Source organism: Neopsephotus bourkii, unplaced genomic scaffold (assembly GCF_033783945.1).
Source record: "Neopsephotus bourkii isolate Nb327-2 ecotype Australia unplaced genomic scaffold, CSIRO-AGI_Nbou_v1 NB_1768, whole genome shotgun sequence".
Classification (NCBI taxonomy): Eukaryota; Metazoa; Chordata; class Aves; order Psittaciformes; family Psittacidae; genus Neopsephotus; species Neopsephotus bourkii.
In genome coordinates this window covers 6,267,062-6,276,604 of record NW_026902242.1, presented here as the reverse complement: position 1 = coordinate 6,276,604, position 9,543 = coordinate 6,267,062, and the positions used below count along the sequence as shown (strand labels likewise).

The 9,543-nt window shown below is 47.2% G+C and overlaps 2 protein-coding genes across 4 annotated transcripts in view; one reads left to right on the top strand and one right to left on the bottom strand.

The window, feature by feature from the left end:
• Window positions 1-12: 12 nt before the first annotated feature.
• SFT2D3 (SFT2 domain containing 3) lies at window positions 13-741 on the bottom strand. The gene has a single exon (XM_061379150.1). The coding sequence runs from the start codon at window positions 679-681 to the stop codon at window positions 16-18; it is 666 nt and encodes a 221-aa protein (XP_061235134.1). The 5' UTR covers window positions 682-741; the 3' UTR covers window positions 13-15.
• A 1,811-nt stretch (window positions 742-2,552) lies between these two features.
• Window positions 2,553-9,543, top strand: part of LIMS2 (LIM zinc finger domain containing 2) — a 31,435-nt gene continuing 24,444 nt past the window's right edge. The window contains exon 1 of one of the 3 annotated variants that reach the window (XM_061379354.1): window positions 2,553-2,575. In XM_061379354.1, the coding sequence (XP_061235338.1) occupies window positions 2,565-2,575 (11 nt within the window). In that variant the 5' untranslated portion in view covers window positions 2,553-2,564. Of the gene's footprint in view, window positions 2,576-6,011; window positions 6,171-8,526; window positions 8,663-9,543 lie in introns of those variants that run through there. The other 2 variants (XM_061379356.1, XM_061379353.1) reach the window with 2 other exon arrangements.

Sequence of the window (9,543 nt, the reverse complement as noted above, 5' to 3'; positions counted from 1 at the left end):
CGAGTCCCGCCGGGCTCACACAGGCAGCGCTTTGCCCCCGCGCCGCACCGCAGCGCACAGGAGGCCGCCGAGGCGGCGGAGGCCAGCGGCGCCCCCGGGCAGCGCGCTCAAGAGCGCGGCGGCGGCGGTGCCCAGCTGGGCCGCGGCGCCCAGCGCCGTCAGGAGGGTGCTGCGCAGCGCCAGCGCCGCATAGAGGGTGCCGCCGAGGGCGCCCAGGTAGAGCAGGGAGCCGCGGCTGGGCTCCCGCAGCAAGCGGGCCGGCCCGCGGAGCAGGGCGGCGGCGCCCAGGGCGCAGAGCGAGCCGAGGGACCAGAGCAGCGCGAACTTGCGGGCGCGGAGCAGCAGCAGCGGCACGTACAGCGCGGCCAGCCCGAAGCAGAGAGCGGCCAGCAGCAGGCACAGCCCGCTCCCCGCCAGCCGCTGCCAGCGCGACAGCCCCGGCAGGAAGGGGTCCGCCTCGGCGGCCCATGGCCAGCCCGAGCCCGGTCCGGCTCCCGCAGGGGGGGTGCCGCGGCCCGGCGAGAAGGGGTTCAGCGGGCCCAGCCAGGCCCCCAGGCCGCCGCTCCCCGCTGCCTCCTCCTGCGAGCAGCCGGCGGGCGGCGGCGCAGGTCCCGCATTGGCGGTGGTAGCGGCCTTTGACTGCGCCAGGTACTCCTGCAGCTGCCGGCCCAGGTCCGCCATGGAGAGGCCCGGCACCGTTCCACGGCGCTACAGCGAGCAGCACAACCGCCCCTCCGCCATCTTGCGGAGCAGCTGCATCCGGGTTACCGGGGCGGCGCGCGTGTGCGGAAGGCTGAGGTGGCGGGAGCGCCGCTTCGGTCCCCCAGTGCCGGCGCCGCGGGGCTGGGTTGAGGGCGGAGACGGCTGCCTTTGGGCAGCTGGGCCCCGTAAAGGAGGTGTTCTTTAAAAGAGGCGTCTGACAGAAGGAGCGGCGGTGTTCGTCGGGCAGGGGGTGCTGGGCCGGGCGACAGGGAGAGTCTTGAGCCGCTCCGCATGGAGCCACTGGAAGAGCTTGGCAGCTGTGAGCTGCAGCGCCTCATCAGGGAAGAAGATGGCGTCACGTTCAAAACGTAGATGGGTAAGAGGAAGGTGGTACCTGAGGTTGATGGAGCTCACAGGGAGCTCTATGGGACACAGCAGTCCCGGAGGCTGAGCGCTGCCCAGCGCCGTGTGCCCCCAAGGTTGGCAGCTGGAGTCTCCTCACGTCTAACCCAAGGTCTCTGCCTCTCTGAAGAGCTGCAAGAGCAGAGACATTACATGTAGGAACCATCCCAGCAGGGCTGGAGATGTCGAGCACGACCAAGAGCTTGCCTTGTACCCCTGTGTGCTCAGCCAAACCTGTTAACTCACTGGCTGTTCATTAATAACATTAACTACTATTCTGTCCTCGACCAACCGTTACAACAAAAAAAGAACATCCAATTCTTCACCCTGGTTTAAAGACACAATAAATAAAAATATCAAATGCTAATTTAACCTTTATGATTCTAAATGTTCACTGCAGGGCTGAGAAAATGAGATGTTTGGACAGCAGGAAACAGCCATCAGTTTCCATCATCAGTGTGCAGCAATATCCATAGCAATGGTGAGTCACAGTGTATTCAGCTGCCGCACAAGATGCAGATTAAGTCTGAAATCACTGTTGGGCAGAAGCTGCCTGCCCTATTTGGTGGATCAGTTTAGCATTGGTACATTGATACAAGTCAGAAGGCATAACACTCTCTAGTGCTCAGGACAAAGTTTAATGGTTGGCAAGAAGAGATGGTACCATAGAATGGTTTGGGCTGGAAGGGAGCCTACAGCTCATCCAGCTCCAACCCCCTACCACTGACAGGGACACCTTCCACTAGAGCAGGTTGCTCCAAGCCCCTGTGTCCAGCCTGGCCTTGAACAGTGCCAGGGATGGGGCAGCCACAGCTTCTCTGGGCACCCTGTGCCAGATGCTGTCAGAAACATTGCACCTGGAGGTGTCTTTGGGGGCAGGCCCCCTCTTTGCCAGCAAAGGATGCCATCTTACTGCTTTCTAGAATATAGCCTTCCAGGCTGTGTCTTCTGCTGCCCTGACAGTAAAGCACGCTGCAAAGATGTTTTCCCCTTGCGTTGAGTATGTGCCATGAGTGTAACAGTCTGTAGTGGCTGTCAGGAAGTGTGATTCTTCGTTCATAGGAAAATGAAGTAATGTCAGTGAGGTGTATGTAAGATATAACTGTACACCAACTAGCGGCTCTGTGACTACGCGTTTACCTTCTCCCTCCGGGCTCACCGTAGCACCCGAGGCGGTTACTGTCGGGCGGCACGGAGCGGCGGTGGGACAGCGCCGTGCCCCGGGGCTGCCGGCTCCCCGCCGCCCCCGAACTTTCCCTTTATAGGAAAAGTATGCGCGGGGCCGCCCTGAGTCACCGGCGGCCGCGGCTCCCGCCCACACCCAGGGGCCCGGGCCGCCGCTACCGCCGGGCCGGGGCGGGGTTTGCGCTGCCCGCCGGGGCTCGCTGGGACTGGTGCCGCCGCGCCGAGCCGCGTGTGCCGCTTCGGAGCCCCGCCGCCACGGCCCGGAGCACGCCGCCATGACGGGCAGGTAAGGGTGGGGAGCCCGGCCGGCAGGCAGGGGTCGGTGGGTGCCGCGCTGGGCTGTCACTGCCTTCGCCGGCCCTGTGGAGAGTCGGGGAGAGCTCCCGTGTGCCCGGGAGGAAGCGGTAGGGGGAAGAGGACTTTTTCTCCTGTGAGGTTCAGGCGGCGCGGGCCAGCTCCAGTACCGCTCCGTGGGATGGTAGAGTCGGAAACAACCTCTTGTAAGGCTGCTGCGATGTGCCTTACCCCTGCGTGGGGCAGTGGGAAGACTAGAAACAGAGTTGGAAAGGAGCAGCTGTGAATCTGAGCTGTGTCCGCCCAGCAGCCGGGCTCCCTGCAGCCTGTTCCCGCTGTGCCCCGCACTTCGGGGTCCTGACTGGTCTTCACGCTGCCCTTCTGCCCGCACGTTGTTTGCGCCTCTTCTGGCTGTGGCCTTACTGTTACACTTCTCAAGAGCTGTTTAAATGTGAAGCTTCATTCTCCTCCCACGTTGACACTGGAGGGAACTCTGTAATGTCACCTAATAGATAGCTGTTAATGAGAAAAGCGGTGGGGAGACGATTTACTGGTACCTTCCAAGGTTTTGCACAAATGCCTTAGTGTCTTTGATCACTTTGTTCTCCCGTCTGTAAAATAAGAGACAGACGTTATAAAGCAGTTCGTGAAAATAAGCTTGCTTTGGAAAAATATCTTGAAGATGAAAATCATGAAGAAGTGAAGTAATACTGGTATTAGCAGGGTGCCTTTGCTAGGATAGCCATCGTCTGGAATCCTACTGTCGTTATTGTAATCCTGAAGCATTGCTCTTCATGGCCGGGAATACTGAAATGGATCTGGAGTAGTTTGTGTATAGTGCTCATTTTTCTTTTATGTAAAGTGTTGATGTTGGCATTATGCAGCTTCTTATGATTATTCGATGTAGATCATTTTTGGTGGATTGTTAGGTATGAATACATGCTGAATAACTTAGATCCTTATCAGTGATTTGGGTGAGTGTTATTTTTGCTCTCCATAATGACGGATTGATACTTACTGGTGGTTAAAACACTTGGGGTTTGCCTCCTGTCTTTAGATTACTTTGTCTTTTCTGTCTTAATGGTCCCTTTTTTGTTCTTTGACATGTGGAATAGGTGCGTATTTACAACTTTACAGTAATTTCCTAACAAATAGAGGAAGACTCAAGAGTCTTAAATATTCATAGGTCTTGGGCAGCTCCTAAAAGGGAACAAGATGGGGAGGACCTGGGAAGAACTGTGGCTGTCTGAACCCAGGTGGTTCCATTTTTATAGAACTGTGGTATAGTGCTGCTCAGAATGACATTTGTCTCAGGTGAAGTTCTCAGCTGCAGAGGGCAGTGAGAAATGCCTGTGGCCAGTAATCCTTGTTGTCTTCTATGGGTGCTTTCTCAGAAACCTACCTGTTAAGGTATAACACTGTATTGAGTGAAAAGCTTTGGTGTGAAGCATGAGTTCTGATGGAGGTAATTGAGACACCGCAGAGCGTGCAGGTCTTCAAAAGTAATGCAGAATTTCTGTCTCCTTTTTCTCAGATGTACTTTAAAGGGTTGTTAAAATAAACAGGCCTTGACTTTTAACTTCTGGAGAGGTAATGCAGATGTTATTTAATGTTTTCAGAAATGTTTGTCCTAGAAAGTGTGTCAGCTATGAAAATGTCTGAATTTCTGCCTGCTGTCACTCATAGGACAGAAAGATTAACTGTTCTATCAGAGACATGTATCATAGCTGTAGTTCAACAGACCCTTTCCTCGGTAATTGTACAGTCCACTTAGGGTAGCAGTTGCCCAGCAAAACAAAAGCTGTACTTTTCAGTGTCTGCGAAACATTGCACTGCTGAGCAGCTTGAATGACTGATGGCATCACACAAGCACTGTGTTTAGTGTTGTTTTCAGGCTGTGACAGACTCTGAAGTCATTAGGAAGAATTCAGCGTTGAGAATGTACTTCCTTGGATCCACCTACAGGTCACTCGACTGAACGGTATCCAGCTGTTGATCGATATTAGTTACCTGGTAGTTCTTAAAATCTGTTGACATTATGTAACCAAATGTTCTCCAGTATTTGAGATTCAGGGTTTTGGGGGTACAGGAAGGAGATGAACTGTTTCACAGCTGAAGCATCGCCATTATATCCATCACTGGGAACCTTCCAGAGCCAGGAACATGACATCGGTGTGCCTCTGGTCTTGAAACTGTTGACATAAGGAGGGGGGTTGATTTTTGTGTTAGTGTGTTAAAGCAAGGAAGACTGGAGAAGGTGAAGTGCTGGCACATTATTCTTTTTCACTTCACCTTTCTTGTCAAATAGAAACATAGAAGGACTCTCTTCTAGTTACTGCTGCCTTACTAATCATTAAGATTGATGAAAAACAACTCCATTTTCAAGTGTTCTGTCCCGTTTAGCTGCAGAGAGTGTCTCCTGAATTTCAGTAGCTGCAGTTATTCAATTTACTGATTTTTATCATCAGGGAAGACTATAATTCCACAAAAATACAAAGAAAGATGTACACTTGCATGTATTCCTGATAGAAAAGTATTAAAATGGGTAACTGTTTAGCAAATGGAAACTGGAATATTACGTGCATCACAAGTTACATTGTGACAACGGGAGGAAAACCAGTAAATAGATCACTGGAACTTGCAAATAGTAATTCTGACTGCCACATCTTGGCTGAGCTGTTTCATTTCTCTGTGTCTTGACTAAAGTGGCTGTCATAGCCCCTAATTTCAGGAGCAGTCTGTGGTTTAAAGGGATGCTGTTAAAAACAAATAAAAATCACACTTTGAGTGTATCTGTTTGAACTAACATCCAAAGATGACAGAAAGGTATTAAGGAGAGATACATACTTTAGTTTGAGTTACATGTTGTTTAATTACATTTGGAAATAAAGTCTGTATTAAGAGGTAGTGTGTTAGATACAAAACCAGTATGTTTCTAAGCAGCCTTTCTATATTTTGCAGTGCTGAGAAATACAATTTGCGTGGGGTTTGGTGCCTTTAGAAGTACACTATGGTACTTCATTACCAAGGAATAAGTGAAGACTGCTTCTGTAATTTGTATTTGATATATTTGGTCCATCTCTCTATTATGATTTTGCCTTTTCAAGGATGGTTGGGGGGTGGGTTGCTGTAGGGGGTTTTGTTGGTTTTTGGGGATGTGGTGTTTGGTTTCTTTTGTGTTTTTTTTTGCTACTGTGTTTTGCCCTGTTTTATTTGTTCTTGATGGACTTTTTCCTAAGAAAGAGGGTCAGTTAATGACTGGTGAACCAAACACTGTAGAAAATAAACCAAAATTGAAGGTAACTTCTTGTAAGATTTTACTGTTGTGGTATTGATTAGAAAACAAAAAGGTAACAAAAGCCTGTGCTGGGCTTTTTGCTTTTAGAAATAAATCTAATACAAAGCCCAAGGAAAAACTGTTTCCAAAATGCATGTTTCAGGGCATAATTATTTTTGTAAGAAATTTGTGTTATCACTATATTTGGTCTAATTGGGATTTGGATACGCCTATGCACTTCCTGCAGTCAACAAAAGAAAAACAGCTGCATTTACAGATATGCTTATTGATTGTTCCTAATCCACTTGAGGTAAGAAATAAGGATATATTATTTTCTATTAGGCTAGCATTTGACTAGGTGCTTTTTAATTCAGTAGAGAGCTGCTGCTGTGCAAATGCTCCATTTTATGAAGTAGTTGCAGGGAAAATGGTTTGGAGGAGGAGGAGGGAGTATAGAGGTCGATAATATTAAGAAAGGCTGTTAGCACTGACTAGAAATTTAGCAAACTAATAGATGTCTAATCTCTGAGTTGTAAGCAGCCATTTCTACTCCTCTGGGTTGAAAAATGTGATTTTAATCTTATAGTCTTTCCATCCACATCTGCTCTCTGAGGTTCTCTAGATAATTTTAGCTTGTAAGGTCCTAAGTAGTCTGTTCTGGGGGACATAATGATAGTTCTCTGAGAATAACTACTTGTTAATGGGTAAAAGAAGTCTATCTGCTTTCTTCTCTGCTTTGGCCCAGAAAGTAACCAGCTGTAAGATTTTGGCATTAACTCTGTCTTTTAAAAGCTGTTTGTCAAGAGAGAAAGAAAAACAAAATCATGTACTTGGACTCTTAATGTGCGAGGAGTGAGTAAGCGAGTTTGTGTTGAGGGATGGGAAGATGGGATAGTTATTGTTTTGGTGTTTTTTTTCCTTCAATCCCCTCGTCTTCCCTTTTGAATAATCATACTTTGCTGTGGCAAAGTGGGTATTTGAAAACCAATAAAATCACGTTGTATCAGTCAGAAGAGTAAAAGCTTAGGTGTTTGAGGGAGAGATGTTTAGCCAGATAGCTTAAGGTTAAGGGAGATTAATCATAGAATGTCTCAAGTTGGAAGGGACCCATGCGGATCATCAAGTCCAGCTCCCCGCTCCTTGCAGGACTACCTAAAACTAAACTATATGCCTTAAGAGTGTTGTCCAGATCCTCCTTGAGCTCTGACAGGTTTGGTGCCATTAATATTCTGCTTTGTGCTGAAAGTAAAGGGTGATTTAATATAACAATTTAGAACAAGTGGTTTATTGCTCTAAAATTTAAGAAGTCAGCAAAAGCACCCAGTATGAAGGACATTTTTTTTCTGTTCCATTTACATCATAAAGTAGAAATGGGTAAAACACACATGCAAACTGAAAGAATGATAGTGGCAGATTGCTGTCAGAGATCAGGAGCCCGAAACTCCCAACAAAATGCGGGGTGAATTGTAGGTTTGGAAGTTGCCAGTTCCTGGGTTTTAATCTGTGGTGTTCTTTATTTGTGCCTGTTCTGCTGGGTCCTAGCAAACCCTTCTGTTTTTCTCTAAAGGATAGAAGAAGAGATCTCTGCTGGTTAGTACTCATTTAGTACTTAAGAAGTCATCACTTCTCACTTTCTCCAGGCTGTAGTCGTGGAATATATTTCACTCTCACACAACAAAAATCCTCATTTTGATGTAATTTACTAAAAAATAATTTGTTACTAATGACTCTTAAGATGTTTTTCATGGTGTTGCTGATCAAATGACACTGACTCAGATGCTCCCATCTGAGCATCCAATCCTTTCCCTCTGTCCTCTTAAAAACTGACTTCTGTATTCTCAAAATACTTCCCTTTCTGCCCCCCTACAATGGGCTGAGCCACTTGTGCTGTGAGCCTCTTTCTCTCTTGCAGGGGTGGGTGGAGAGGAGTAGTGAGAGAAAGGGCAAACTCCTGCTCGAAGGCCCTGTTCAGTTCACAGCAAAGTGCTCTGGAGGCTGGAATGCCAAGTATGTTCCTTCTCCCTGCTTCCTGACCTTCTGCTGCATGCCACTTCTGCAGGCTGGAGTGTGTCCGGAAAGCAAAAATCCTTATGGTTTTGTTTCTTGGAATATGCTCTATCCAAATGGAAGGAACAGTTCTGTTGTTTGTGGAATCTTTAAGACATTTTGCGATGCAGCAGCCTGCAAGGACCCACCTTAGAGGTGCCAGGGTCAGATATGGATCTGCAGTAAACTAAACTGTTCATTCTCAAGAGATCTAATAATCCATTTTGGTTTTCTGTATTTCTGTGTTGCTTTGATTAAAAAGTCTTTTAGAATTAAGTGAATTGATTATGTGAAAGCTCAGGATTTTTTGTTTTAATCTCAGTCATGAAATTTATATAGATACATTGTACAAGGCTAACACAGAATGAGTTCCTTGTACACTCCTGGTGTGCTGACTTAAATAGGTAATTACTAGTGGAATACAGGAAAGAGGTTGTCTGATCTTGAAGACTGCAGGAGAGTGACAGATGAATTGAAAGAAACAATGCTCGAACTGTGCTCTGTGCATCCTGCTTTAGCTCTTCTAAAATGTAAAGGCAACTCCCAAAAGGAAGGTGACTCATTGAGTATCAGTGTTGCCAGTGTTTGCTCCAGTTGTCTCTCTGCCTTCCCCTTCACAGTGGCATTGGGTGCCATGGCTGGCCTGAGACTTCGAGGGCTGGCATCTTCCAAACTTTATCAACGCCGGCAGGATCGGCTAAGTGGCACAGGGTCACTCCTGAGCAACAGGACAGATACAGCAGCTGGGATACGTGGGTATGTCTCTGAGATGAAAGGAATGGCATTGTTGAAGCATTTTCCAGGGTTTGATAGATGTTCCGTTTTGATGGTGTGTCTTTTCTGTTTAAAGCGGGAATTGTCTGCACACAGCCGGAGGGGATGAAGTCTGTTTATTTTCATTTCCAAGTTGATTACGAAGGAAAAGACTTTCCTGATGAGAAAGCTTTCTGTTTTTAACAATAACAGGAAAGCAACAATGGAGAACCTTTCCCGTTGAAGCACTGTACAAGACTGTTCAGAACCAACATTAGCGCTAGTGTCATTAGTGGTGAAGTATTAAGGGACTGTGGGAATAAAGAAATGGTGAAATGTAGTCATTTTTCTAAATGTTGATTAAATTCTACTGTTCCTTTATTCGTAGGGTGCAGCTGTGCATTTCTTCACATATGCCCTTAACAGTAAGCTGGTTCATTTTGGTTTTTGTAAGCTCCAGTCCAGCAGAAACTGAAGCTTTGTTTGTAGCTGCTGCTTGAGATTATTTAGAACACAGCAACCAAAGCTTCTTAAATCTTCCCAGACAATTCCTTTGCTTCATTTAATCATTGCTGTGCTTTGGATCAAAATTTTCCTTTACTTTTCAGTTTTAGTTGAAGCTAATTTGGGGCAGGAGAGAAAGGAACAAGAACTAAAACCAGTGTCTTGCATTTTGGTAGAACTGCGAGCTGCAGCAGCAATGTGGTGTCTGAAATTTGTGTTGCTGGGGAGCTCAGTGAGCACGTGAGAGCGGAGTCTTTTTTTTTATATCAGTCACAAGTTTTGAATTTCAGTCTTTTCTTAGAAGGAGATAAACTTCATGCTTACCAGTGATTGAGCTTGTTTGCATCTTAGTTTGAACTGTGGGTCCCTGAGTAGAGCCC

Bases quoted from the DNA above. Each gene is read 5' to 3' on its own strand.
- SFT2D3 (XM_061379150.1), bottom strand. From the start codon at position 681: ATGGCGGACCTGGGCCGGCAGCTGCAGGAGTACCTGGCGCAGTCAAAG.